At 36.9% G+C, this 13,582-nt stretch overlaps 1 protein-coding gene across 1 annotated transcript in view; it reads left to right on the plus strand.

Annotated features, from left to right (window-relative positions):
- The window catches only part of AUTS2 (autism susceptibility candidate 2), a gene marked incomplete at its 5' end in the record, with an annotated part of 1,256,093 nt that overhangs the window by 528,297 nt on the left and 714,214 nt on the right, over nt 1–13,582 (plus strand). The window contains one exon of the mRNA XM_011992898.1: nt 10,408–10,509. Within this exon, the coding sequence (XP_011848288.1) occupies nt 10,408–10,509 (102 nt within the window). The remainder of the gene's footprint in view (nt 1–10,407; nt 10,510–13,582) is intronic.

Consider the following 13,582-nt stretch of genomic DNA (forward strand, 5'->3'; position numbering starts at 1 on the left):
TCTGGGAGGTGGAGGTTGCTCTGAGCTGAGATCTTGCCACTGCACTCCAGCCTGGGCGACAGAGCGACACTCTGTCTCCAAAAAAAAAAAAAAAAGATTAACTCTGGTGTGTGGTATACCAGTTCAGTTCTGTCCTCATGGAAGTAATATGGCCTTTCATGGGATAGTCACTAATGATAAGTTTAGTGACATATAATTTATTGAGATAGCTATGGACAGTGTAGGGGCTTAGTCTTAATGAGATTTTAATTTTTGGCTGCATTTGAAATGAACTGGGATCAAAACAGTGGCAAGTTGGATAGAGATTTGCTGTCAAAATTTATTTTCAAGAAGTTCTGATAGCTTGCAACTAAAGTATTTTATATTATAACAAATTCTAGATGCTCATAATTTTTCAATTAAAATGGATAACCAGTAAGTGTATGGGTTAGAAAAGAACAAAGTTTTAAAAACTTGTTATTATGGCAATTTTAAAACATATTTGCAAGTAAAGATAACAGTATAATGAACCCAGCATCATCCAACTTCAACAATTAAGACATGGCTAATCTTACTTCCTCTATATTCCTACACTTCCCCCTCCCCCAATAGGTACTGCTTCCCCTATCCCCTGAGTTATTTTGTAAAATAAAACTCAGACTCAAGATATCTCACCCATTAATGTTTTACTGTGTATCTGTAAAGGACTCTGCTTTTTTACTGTAACTACAACAAAATGTGAATAATAATTCCAGGTTGGGAGCTGTGGCTCATACCACATATACACATACATACACAAAAATTAGCCGAGTATGGTACTCAGGAGGCTGAGGCACAAATATCACTTGAACCCGCCTCGGCTTCCCAAAGTGCTGGGATTACAGGTGTGAGCCACCGTGCCTGGCCCAAATTGTTCCATTTTTGGTCAGTTGGAATCTCTTCAGTTTGACTCCCAAGCCCCTTTGTCAGGGTCTTGCTAGGATGACAAGGTGTTCCAGACTCATTTTACGTATTTCCTTTCTCAGACCTTCAGTTGGACACTTAGTTTTTTCAGGTTAGAATGGGTAAAACAAAGATAGAAGGCGTTTTATATTTGAGGGTGGTGGCTATTTTAATGAATGCCAGGCCATTTAAAAAGTTATTGAAACATGTTTTTTTAAAATAGAAAATCATTAAAAGTAAGTTTTGTGTGTTCATTTTTTATATTCATCCTTGAAAACCAAATAATATTGTCTCTAAATTACTTTTTAATGATCAAAATCTTACTTTAAGAAAGCTGAAAACTATACTAAAGCAATCAAATATTCCATCATCACATTATTTTTGCATTGTGTATGTGTATTGTGTGTGAATTTCTGAGCCTATTTGAAAACAGATTTATCATTTAGTCCATGGTTATACTCAAGGAATGCCAAATGCCATCTGTTCATTTTCTGGCCTTTCTCTTTAATTCTTGTACATCTTTTGTACATTTCCATTCTTGTACATCTCTTTTTCTCTATTATTTAGACTTGCTTTTTGGTCAAAAATTTAAAAATTTTCTGATTGGCAGTTGATTGAAAGAGATAATTTATTATCTAAAGATCTGGAATCAATAGACAGGAATGTCTGGGTTACTATGATAAGGGGTTATGGAGACCAAGGTTTTATCATGCAGATAAAGCCTCCAGGTAGCAGGCTTCAGAGAGAATAAATTGTAAATGTTTCTCATCAGACTTAGAGAGTCTGTTCTGTTAGTAATTCTGAAAGGGAGGAAGGTGTTATGAGGCATGTCCAGCCCTTGTCCCCCGTCATGGCTTGAATCCATCCCTCAGGTTAGCCTTAGAATGCCCTTGCCAAGAGGAAGAGTCCATTCAGATGGTGAGGGGGCCTTAGAATTTTGTTTTACAGCATAATTAAACCTAGGAATAGTATCCAAGTTATAGATAGATATGTGAGTTATATATCAAACACTGCCTTTTATACTTCCATTTTCTTGCCTTCACATTATTAGGTTATGAAGAAATAGTATCACAATATCCTTTTGGCCTAATAATAGAGAGTAGAGTTACAATTCTCTTGATAAGCAGTAGAACATTATTAAGTTCTGCTGTCTGGATTGAGTGTGTCTATAGTAATGATATCAAAGTCGGTCAGATCTCTCTCGATTTTCTTAACTGCTTCTTATTTATGTTTGAGGCTATACAGTTAGATTGATCTTGGCTTATTTTCCTCTTTTAATTTTATTAGGCCTGGGCACAGTGGCTCATGCCTGTAATCCCAGCACTTTGGGAAGCCGACGTGGGTGGATCACCTGAGGTCAAGAGTTCAAGACAACCTGGCCATCATGGTGAAACCCTGTCTCTACTAAAAATACAAAAATTAGCCAGGCATGGTGGTGGGCGCAGCTACTCGGGAGGCTAAGGCAGGAGAATCGCTTGAACCCAGGAGGTGGAGGTTGCAGTGAGCTGAGATTGTGCCATTGGACTCCAGCTTGGACAACAAGAGCGAAACTCCATCTCAAAAAATAAATAAATACATAAATAAAATAAATTATTAACTTACAGTTTTTCTACTGCTATGAAGTCCACTGAACCCCTTTAAGTAATGTGTGTGTTTGGCAGCTGGAAGCACTTCAGCAGTTTTTATTTTCTAAGCTAATAGCACAAATTTAAGTCATTTCCTGTATAATAATACCGTAAGTGTTTATTGGGAATATCATTAACACAGATAAATAACTTTTCAAAGTCCAAGCATATCCAGAAATCCTGTTTCTTACTTTGCATTAATGAAACTGTTCTAATTGCATTAGAGTGACTTTATGATACATGAATTTTGAGGGAATACCAAACTTTCTTATTTAAAATCCACCATGGTAGGCAGAGTTCCAAGATGACCCTAGAAATACTTGCCCCTTATTTACTCCCATGTTTTCTTATGTAGCACTGTTGACTTTATGAAAGGAAGTTCTTCTGTAAGCCTGACCTAATCAAGTGAACTATTAACAGGATCCTGACTTTCTGGAGTAAGAGATTAAACTGATGGGATCTTTCCTTTCTAAGATAAACTGCTTTATTAGAATATAAGTTAGATATCATAAAATTCACTCATTATAACGGTACAAGCTGATTAATTTTAGTAAACTTAAAGAGTTATGCAATCATCACCATAAAACATTGCCACCACCTCAAAAATTTCCCTTGTGACTATTTGCGAATTGGTAATATCTTAAATTCTTGTGAAAAATCCTGTTAGAACTTGGTGGGCTATACTTTAATATGTTATTAAATTTAATTTGCTGCATTTCTTCAGATTTTTGCAGCTTTTTAAATTAGGAAGATCATCCTGCAGTTTCATTTTTTGTTTTGTCACCAGATTTTGGCACAAATTAACTTTCCATATTTTTTCATGTTCTGGAACAAATGTTGTTAAATCTTCTTAAAAACTTTAGACCGTTTAATTATGGTTTTGAAAGTATCACTGTAGAATGTTTACTTTTGTATTTAGAAATTTTATCTTTTTTTTTTGTTTTGCTTGCCATCTCTTTTATACTTAGATGTGTTAGAGGTGTCTCTTATATCTTTATGGGTTACTCCCAGATTATACTATAGTTTATTAACTGTACAATATTTTAATTTCTAATTATGTTCTTTTCATTTTTAGAATTCTCTTCCTCTAATTTTACCTATACTTGCCTTTTTGTCTTATTTCTTTTTCGTTTGTTTTAATCTTTATAATTAGGCCATTTATTTGTTCTTTCACGTTTAATAGAAAATACATTAAGTCCAAGAGTTAACTTCTAGCAAAGATTTTACAATGTCTTGTAAGTTTTAAAATTTGTAAATTTATAATTTTCATTTCCTTAATTTTTAAGTGGTATATGTGTGATTTTGTCTTTTACCCAGTTGTAATTGTAGAGAGACTTTAAAAAAATTATTTAGGTGATCTGGATATTCAGCATAAAATGCTGTTATTACTTTTTATCATAGAGAAGTCTGTTCATATAATTTTTACATTTTGAGATTTATTCTTATATTCTTTGTTACCTAGTACATTATCAGTTGGTGGTAATGTCCCATAGATCCTCTAGGTGTGTCTCTTTAAGTTACCCAATTTACTGTAGGTTGACTAAGTCAAACTTCATTTTTTAACCTCTGCATCCTTTTTCATTGTTTTGTTTTCTTGTTCCTTGATTAGTAGGATGCTAAAGGCTCCCACCTTCTTTTGCTTTCTTTTATTATTTAGAATTTTTTTTACTTTATGTAATTTTATATAATGACTTATAACTTAAGACTTCAGAGGTATAAAAGGTAAAGATTGTACCCTTTCATCACTGTAAAATGACTTTGACAGGTGATTTTTACCTATTAATTTCTAATCGTGTGTCTTTTTCTCTCTCTCTTTTTTTAAATTTAGGAGTTCTTTGTAACTAATAAATAATGGGATCTCAATGTGTTGATTGATCTATCTATCCATCTGTCTTACCCAACACAAACCATATTTTTTTTTAATTTTTAAATGTGAGCTTAATGTATTTATATTATTATCAGAACACTTTATTTTACGCTTTGCTTTCTTGCCTCTTTTCTTATTTTCTTTCCCTTTCTCTATTATGATTTGAATTATTTTACATTTTATAATGATTTGGAAGGCAAATATTTTTAACATGTAAATTTTACTAATGGTTAGCTTCAAGACTATCAAATTGTTACTTAAAACACTTTCTCTAACTATTGTAGATAACAAAAGAATCTTTGATTCTGTGATCCCAGAAAAATTCCTTGCCTTGCCCTTGTGTCCAAAATTTGTTAAATTTTGGCTTTTATGCACAACTTGGCACTGTACATTTAAAAGTACAACAAGTTTTCTTTTTTAAAAATAGTTTTTCTATCCAACTTTATAATTTTACTTGTAGTTATTTTGTGTTTGCTTATTTTGATTCATCAGCATTTTTCATTAAGTTTTTTAGTTTGGTTTATGTGCCTCTCATCTGAAATACCCTTTAAAACTTAAGGAATAAAATAGTACAAATTCAATCCATGATACTTTCCCAATTTGGGGGCAATTTTATCTTGAAAAAGAAAAACAGTATTTTTCAAGATTAAATACTTGACTGCTTTGATGGTAGTGAAGTCTATGGGTATATTAAAATTTTCTTGAAAAAGGAGAATCTTTTGAGCTTACTGAAACATTCCCCAGATTTTGTGTAGAGTTCATTTACATTCCTACAGGAAAACCCATCTATCTGAAAAAGTATATGTGCTGCTTTGAGGAACCAAATTTGTGGAAGGAGATTCCATTTGGACACTCTTCTACATTGCCTGCATAATTCGCATCATTCCTCTCAAATTACAGGCACAGATATATTCTCCACATAATTTATCGTTCTGTAAATTTTGTTTGATGGATTAATGACACCTACTGGACATGTAGCATCTTTTTGAAACTCTCCATATCCAAGCTGAAAAGAATGGGAAAGCCCAACTCCCAAACGCTGAGCAGATGTGCACAGAATTGCGCTACCTTCATGCAGTCTAGGGTGATGGGACTTCGTTACATGTTCATTAGCAGTGATATAACCATGGATCGTTATTTTCCTAATTAGCCATTAATAACAGTTAACACTATAATGGGATCACAATTTCAGAATTTGGAGCATATATTGTTGACAATGAAATCTAATGAAAAACAAACTAGCTTCTTACATTTTATAAAAGATGTTAATCTCATTGATAGAGTTACTGCCACTCATGGCAGATACCACCTTTCTTTCATTTTGCTTATTTATTTCTCATTGTGGTGCCCAAACTATTTAATATGTAATACTCTAATGGGAAGAAGCTTCTCACATTAGAGAGTAGATTATAGTAATTTTTAAATAAACAAGGTCCTGAAGTATGTAAAGGCTGATGGTAAGAAATCTTACTGAAAGCTTACTGTATCAGTTAGAAGAAAAGCTTTCTTGTAATAGCTGTCATGGATGCTCATACAAATCAATGCAAGCAGATCAATTTTTCTTAGCTCTTTAAATGTTTAAGTCAGCACCTGGCTTTTGTGATGTCTCTTGGTTGTAGGTGATAGCTGGGAATTTCAGGTGAAGGATTACAACTTCTGAGTTAGTTATGCTACCCCAAATGGTCCATTGGATGTGGCTAAAATGCTAGTTTGAAAATATATTTGGGTGGGCATGGTGACTCACACCTGTAATCCCAGCACTTTGAGAGGCTGAAGTGGGCAGATCACCTGAGGTTGGGAGTTCGAGACCAACCTGACCAACATGGAGAAACCCCATCTCTACTAAAAATACAAAATTAACTGGGTGTGGTGGCACATGCCTGTCATCCCAGCTACTTGGGAGGCTGAGGCAGGAGAATCGCCTGAACCCAGGAGGTGGAGGTTGTGGTGAGCCGAGATTGCACCATTGCACTCCAGCCTGGGCAACAGGAGTGAAACTCTGTCTCAGGAAAAAAAAAAAAAGAAAGAAAGAAAGAAAATATATTCATGGAATTAGGAATGAATACTTCTTTGCCTGAAATCTTGTGGTTTAGCTTTAGTACTTACTGTAGTCAATTCATTTCTTTGAAATATTGAGCTGTCTGACAGCTTAAAATCCTAAGTTTCCTTTAAACTTGAGCCTGGCTTTGGAGGAGAAAGGAGTGGATTTTATGTAAGGCTCTCTGAAGAGAATTCACTGAAGTGCTTTTTGCTGGCAGGGCACTGGGAAGGCTAGCAGGCTGCTTCCTCTCAGTCCTTCTTGGTTTTTGCCCTTAGCCTAGATCAACATTTAGTCAGATAATTTACGTCAGGGCCACTGAAGTGTGTTTTTATGCCTTGGTAAAGTCATCATTTTCCTTTCATGAAGAAGCATGGAAAAGGCCCAGGTGCAATGCCCAGGTTTTGTTAAGCCAGTTGGATATTAGTAACAGCCTTGACGCTCTTTATATTCTTAGTTCCCAGCTGGATATGTAGCTCTCATCTAAGTTGGGAACTGAGTTTTTATTATTAGTTTTTTAAATAGAGATGGGGTCTTGCTATGTTTTCTGGGCTGGTCTCGAACTCCTGGGCTCAAGGGATCCCCCTGCTTCGGCCTCCCAAAGTGCTGGGATTATAGACATGAGCCACCGTGCTCAGCCGTAAAGATGTTGATCAAATATCACCTAACAAGATTCTTTTCTTTGTGACTGTACTATAGTCAAGTACCACAAAGAAATTGAGAACATGTTGTGTAGAGAATACTGATATGCTACAGAATCATTACTTCCATGTCAAATGTCAAACATCTAACTGTGCACTGAGAATTACTTTTTTCATCCATACCTTGGGGATAGTTCTACCTGCCCTTTCTTAACTCAGAATCAGTGGGGTAAGAGTTTGATACTGCCTATGAATTCGAGGGCCCATGCCACATGCAGACTTTATTATCGGTATAACTGTGTTATAACAATAGGCTTTTTGAGCTTGAAAAATGTATCATAATTATTAAAGGCATTTAATGAAGAATGACGTGCTAGCTAAATTTTGAAGGCATATTAAAAATATAAATAATAGAAAGATCTCTTCAAAGACCATAGCAGAGGAGGTAAGAGCTGAGCCTTAAAAAACATCTTGAAGCGCCGGGCGTGGTGGCTCAAGCCTGTAATCCCAGCACTTTGGGAGGCCGAGACGGGCGGATCACGAGGTCAGGAAATCGAGACCATCCTGGCTAACATGGTGAAACCCCGTCTCTGCTAAAAAAAAAACAACAAAAAAAAACCTAGCCGGGCGTGGTGGCGGACGCCTGTAGTCCCAGCTAGTCGGGAGGCTGAGGCAGGAGAATGGCGTAAACCCGGGAGGCGGAGCTTGCAGTGAGCTGAGATCCGGCCACTGCACTCCAGCCTGGGCAACAGAGCGAGACTCCGTCTCAAAAAAAAACAAAAAACAAAAAACAAAAAAAATCTTGAAGCACAGAGAAGGTAAGGGTGAACATTCCAGACAGAGGGAATCTCGTGTGAAAAAAATTACAGAGCAGGAATGGACAAGAAAAGTTCAGGAAATGAAGACAAGGTGATGTTCATTTTAGATTAAATCTCTCCTTTATTATCAGTATAAAATTGAAAAATTGGAGAGAATGACAATATTCTGAACTTTTATTCCATAGTAATAGCAAAAGCCTCATACAACTTGCATCTGAATTAACTTAGAATGAGGAGGTTTAGCATTAACTGAGGAGAAAACTAAGTACTTAAGAGCTCAGGAGGATACAAAGTAAAATTAGCATCAATTATCTGTGCTCCTTTACAGAAGACTTCCCGGAGAAAGGGATTTTAGAAGAATGTGATAAAAGTGAATTTCTGGAAAGGTTGATAGCAAAAAAGAATGCCTTGTTTTGAAGACATGGGGGAAGCTGACTCTGTGAATAGTATGACCAGAAGTGAGGTCTGAAATGTAGTCTTTAAAGACTACAAGGAATGTTGATTCAGCCTCACTCTCTGTTCATCTTGGTTTCATCTTCCCCTTGGCACCATAGCCACTTGAAATCCCTGCAGGCAAAAGTTTGCTACTTATTGCCTGTTCTATTCTTTGAAATTCCCTCCTGTCTAGAAAAATGGCGCTTATGTTTAGTTTGAGATTTTCCATGTTTTCATTCATGCACCCATCTCTAATGTTTCTTGTTATTGTCTCCCCAAAGGAACTCTGTTTCAAATGAGACTGCTGATCATTTCCCAGTATGTTGCTTTTTCTGTCTTTGCTTTCTGCCTTTCTCTTCACTGGAGTGTCTTTCACTGTCCTCTGAGCCATGAGTTTAATCTACTTTCAAAATCCAAGGCTTCAGAAATCACTTCTCTGAACCTCCCTGGCTACTTTTTGGTTTCATTGAACATGTATCTCCTTGTGGTGTTGTATTTGCTTGTCTTGTGCTGCCTTTGTCTTGTTACATTGAAAACATTGTCAAGGGGCTGTGACTTGTAACCTATATACTACATTGCTTGGTGTTTCTGAAAATGTGGTTGGTGATGATATTGTAGACCAATGCTCCATATATTTATGACTTACAGTCTCATATAGACTGATGGTTTTCAATTTTACGTCTTTATTCATTTTTAATGGAAAACTGGAGCTTGTTAAATGTGTAGAAACCACTAGAATATAAACTTCATGAGAAGACTTTTGTTTTGTTTTTTTTTGGTGTAGTAGCATATCTTCAGCACTTAGTTCTAGCCCAGATGTGGCACTTAATACATTATTTGTTGAATAAGTGCTGATTTAATTTACTTAATCTGTAGGTCTTCATTGGTTCTTTTAAATATCCAGTAAGAAGCCTCCAGGATGTTATCTCAATAAACAAGATCATTAGGTGTCATCCCACTGTTTAAAGGATAACATCGCAGCATCTCATCATTTTTTTCCTAGGAGAAGAAAACTTTCTTTTATTTTGCTCTGATTTGTTTCTTTTTTTGCGACAAGACAGAAGAAAAAAGGTAAGAAATCATAGTTGGTGTAATCTCACTTCAGCTTATTCAATGTTTTTGGTCTTTTCATTACTGAAAAAAAATTGCAGTGGAACAGAAGAAAAAATTTGATGGAAAGACTACTTTCTAATTTATGGACCTTGGTTTGGCTTTTTAGATGTTTATTTAAGGCTTGCCCACTCTTTTCTCTACATTGACATTTCATGGTGAATATTTTGCTTATTCTACCCTCTGTGTTTTTTCTATGGCAGCTTGCCTGGCAGTATTCAGAAACAGAAGAATATTAAAGATCAGAACCTTAAATTGTTCACTTTTTTTTTTTTTTTTTGATGAAGTCTCACTCTGTCGTCCAGGCTGGAGTGCACTGATGCAGTCCCAGCTCACTGCAACCTCTGCCTCCTGGGTTCAAGTGATTCTCCTGCCTCAGACTCCTGAGTAGCTGGGACTATAGGCACGTGCCACCACGCCCAGCTAAATTTTGCATTTTTAATAGAGACAGGGTTTCACCATGTTGGTCAGGCTAGTCTCAAACTCCTGACCTCGTGATCCTCCTACCTCAGCCTCCCAAAGTGCTGCAATTACAGGCGTGAGCCACCGTGCCTGGCTCTTCACTGTTGACAAGAATCAAAAACAGGAACTAAGAAGGAGACCACTGCCGGGTGCGGTGGCTCAAGCCAGTAATCCCAGCACTTTGGGAGGCCGAGATGGGCGGATCACGAGGTCAGGAGATCGAGACCATCCTGGCTAACACGGTGAAACCCCATCTCTGCTAAAAAAAAAAATACAAAAAAACTAGCTGGGCGTGGTGGCGGGCGCCTGTAGTCCCAGCTACTCGGGAGGCTGAGGCAGGATAATGGCGTGAACCCGGGGAAGGGGGAGCTTGCAGTGAGCTGAGATCCGGCCACTGCACTCCAGCCTGGGCGACAGAGTGAGACTCGTCTCAAAAAAAAAAAAGGAGACCACTAACTTTTTCCTTTTTCCTCTTTTCTTTTGCGTTTAGCTCAAGCCAGGACAGAACAGCTGCAGGGACAGTGACAGTGAAAGTGCCAGTGGAGAATCGAAGGGCTTCCACCGGAGCAGCTCTCGGGAAAGGCTCAGCGATGTAAGTTTAATTAAAAATAAATAAATAAATAAATAAACCAAAACCACTAGGCCACACACACACACCATTGGTTCAAGTCTGAATTACATAACTTTCCCTCATCTTTACAATTTTTTTGTCTACCCAAGCATTGCGGTTCACATTATCTTTGTATACCTATGTGAGCATTGTAGTTATGGTGTCATTCTAAAATGTCGTTTGAGCAAAAATGTATTTTGACGAATCATGAGGTAGGAGGAACTATTTGTTACCTTAGAAACAGCAAGGCCGGGCATGGTGGCTCATGCCTGTAATACGAGCGCTTTGGGAGTCTAAGGCAGGTGGATCACCTGAGGTCGGAAGTTCGAGACCAGCCTGACCAACATGGAGAAACCCTGTCTCTACTAAAATTACAAAATTAGCCGGGCATGGTGATGCATGCCTGTAATCCCAGCTACTCAGGGGTCTGAGGCAGGAGAATCACTTGAACCCAGGAGGTGGAGGTTGCGGTGAGCTGAGATCCAGCCATTGCACTCCAGCCTGGGCAACATGAGCGAAACTACGTCTCAACAACAACAACAACAACAGACGACAAAGAGGAATGATGATACTTTTATTATCTGTTGCAACTGAAAGAAGTAGTCAAGTAGTGCTGAGACTGAGAAATGACATCATTTAGCTATGGGCTTTTTGTAATTTCTTCACTTAAGAAATTGTTAACAATCCCTGTCATTTTTATTCCTGCTGGAAGTGATGACTAACCAGCCACTTACTTGGCAAGATGAGGAATTAAATTTCCTGATGGGGCTGGGCACAGTGGCTCACACCTGTAATCCCAGCATTTTGGGAGGCTCAGGCAGGTGGATCATGAGGTCAGGAGTTCGAAACCAGCCTGGCCAATATGGTGAAACCCCGTCTTTACTAAAAATACAAAAATTAGCTGTTCATGGTGGCACATGCCTGTAATCCCAGCTACTTGGGAGGCTGAGGCAGGAAAATCTCTGAACCCCGGAGGCAGAGGTTGCAGTGAGCCGAGATCTCACCACTGTGCCCCTGTCTCTTATACACATCTAGATGTGTATAAGAGACAGCTGTAGCACACTGAGCAATTCTCTATGATAATACCACATCCATCTCTCCATCAGCCGAGGTATACAACTCCGAGATACAACTGCCTTCCTGCACCTCTCATGAAAGTTTGTGAGGTTTATGATGAGATGTTGTATGAGATTCTGAATTCTTATAGGAATTAAATGGAATAAAGTATAATTATTTTATGTTATTTTAATATATTAGTTATAGATAATTACCTCCCCTTCTTCTGTGGTATAATATCAAATTATATAAATAAAGAGTACTAACAGTCTTTTATTGTGTGTGTGTTTCTGTGTGTAAGAATATGTTTTATTGTGTGTCTATGTGTTTGATTAATTTTGTGATAGAGCTATACAATCATAAAACCATAACAACTTTTCTTATCTAAGTTGTTAATGTTTAAACAGCTGTTTTTGTGAGATTTTTGTTACACTTTTAATGTAAGATCTCATTGACCCTGGAAATTATTCCAGGGTTAGTCAGTCATATTTTCTTCATAGTGTAGAGAAATGAAAGCCATGTTAGTTTAGGGGACTAGAGCTGCCATTGGGTCTTTTGGCTTGTTTCCTGTAACTCACTTTCTGTTAGATAAAAATAAATTGACAAAAGACATTCCATATTCATGAATAGAAAGACTAAATATTATTAAGATGTCAGTACTACCCTAAGCTATTTATAGATTCAGTGCAATGTCTATCATAATTCCAACAACCTTTTTTGCAAAAATGGAAAAGCAGATTCTCAAATACATATGAAATGGCTTGAGGCCTTGATAACCAACACAGTCTGGAAAAAGAACAAAGTTAGAGGACTTACACTTACCAACCTCAAAACTCACTGCAAAACTACAGTTAATCAAAACAGTTTGGTACTGGCCTAATATTAGACACACAGACCAATGGAGTAGAATGGAGAGCCCAGAAGGAAGCCCATACTTATATGCCCAACTGATTTTTAACAAGAGTGCCAAGACACTTCAATGGGGAAAGAATTTTCTCTTCAACAGATGGCATTGAGACAACTGGATTTCTATGTACAAAAGAATGAAGTTTGACCCCTACATCGCACTATGTACAAAAATAAACTCAAAATGAATCAATGACAAAAATTTAAATGTGAACACCATAAAACTCTTAGAAGAAAATATACGGGTAAATCTTCATGACCTTCAGTTTGGCAGTGGCTTATTAGATATGACACCAAAAGCATGTACAATGAAAGAGAAAATAAATTGGACTTCATCAAAATTAAAAATTTCTGCACACCAAAGAACATTATCAAGAAAGTAAAAAGACAGCCTACAAAATGGGGAAAAGATTTGCAAATCATATAACTGGTATTTGTTATACAGAATATATAAAGAACTCCTACAACTCAATAATAGTCAACCTAATGCAAAAATGTGCAAAGAATTTGAGAAATATTTCTACAAAGAAGTACAAAGAAGAGGTACTTGAAAAATGCTGAAAATCATTAGTTATTAGAGAAATGCAAATTAAAACTATAATGAGATTATACCTAGTAGGATGGTTACGCTTTTTAAAAGAGAATGAAAAATAAGTGTTGGCAAGGATGTGGAGAGGTTGGAACACTCATACATTACTGGTGGGAATGTAAAATGATGCAGCCACTGTAGAAAACAACTTGGCAGTTCCTCAAAAAGCTGAAACATATAATTACCATATGACCCAGCAATTTCACTTTTAATACCCCAAAGAATGGAAAACATGAACTTAAACAGAGACTTGTAAGCCAGTGTTCACTGCAGCATTATTTATGGTAGCCAAAAGGTAGAAACAAACCATGTGTTTCTCAACAAATGAATTGATAAACGAAACGTGACAGCTTGGCTGATATGCACACAATGGAATATACTCAGCCATAAAAAGGATTGGCATTGTAATATATACTACAGTATGGATGAACTTTAAAAATATCATGCTAAAGAAAAGCAAGACAAAGAAGGACAAATACTGTGTGATTCCACATATATGAGGTA

This window comes from Mandrillus leucophaeus, unplaced genomic scaffold (genome assembly GCF_000951045.1).
Source record: "Mandrillus leucophaeus isolate KB7577 unplaced genomic scaffold, Mleu.le_1.0 Scaffold42, whole genome shotgun sequence".
Lineage (NCBI taxonomy): Eukaryota > Metazoa > Chordata > Mammalia > Primates > Cercopithecidae > Mandrillus > Mandrillus leucophaeus.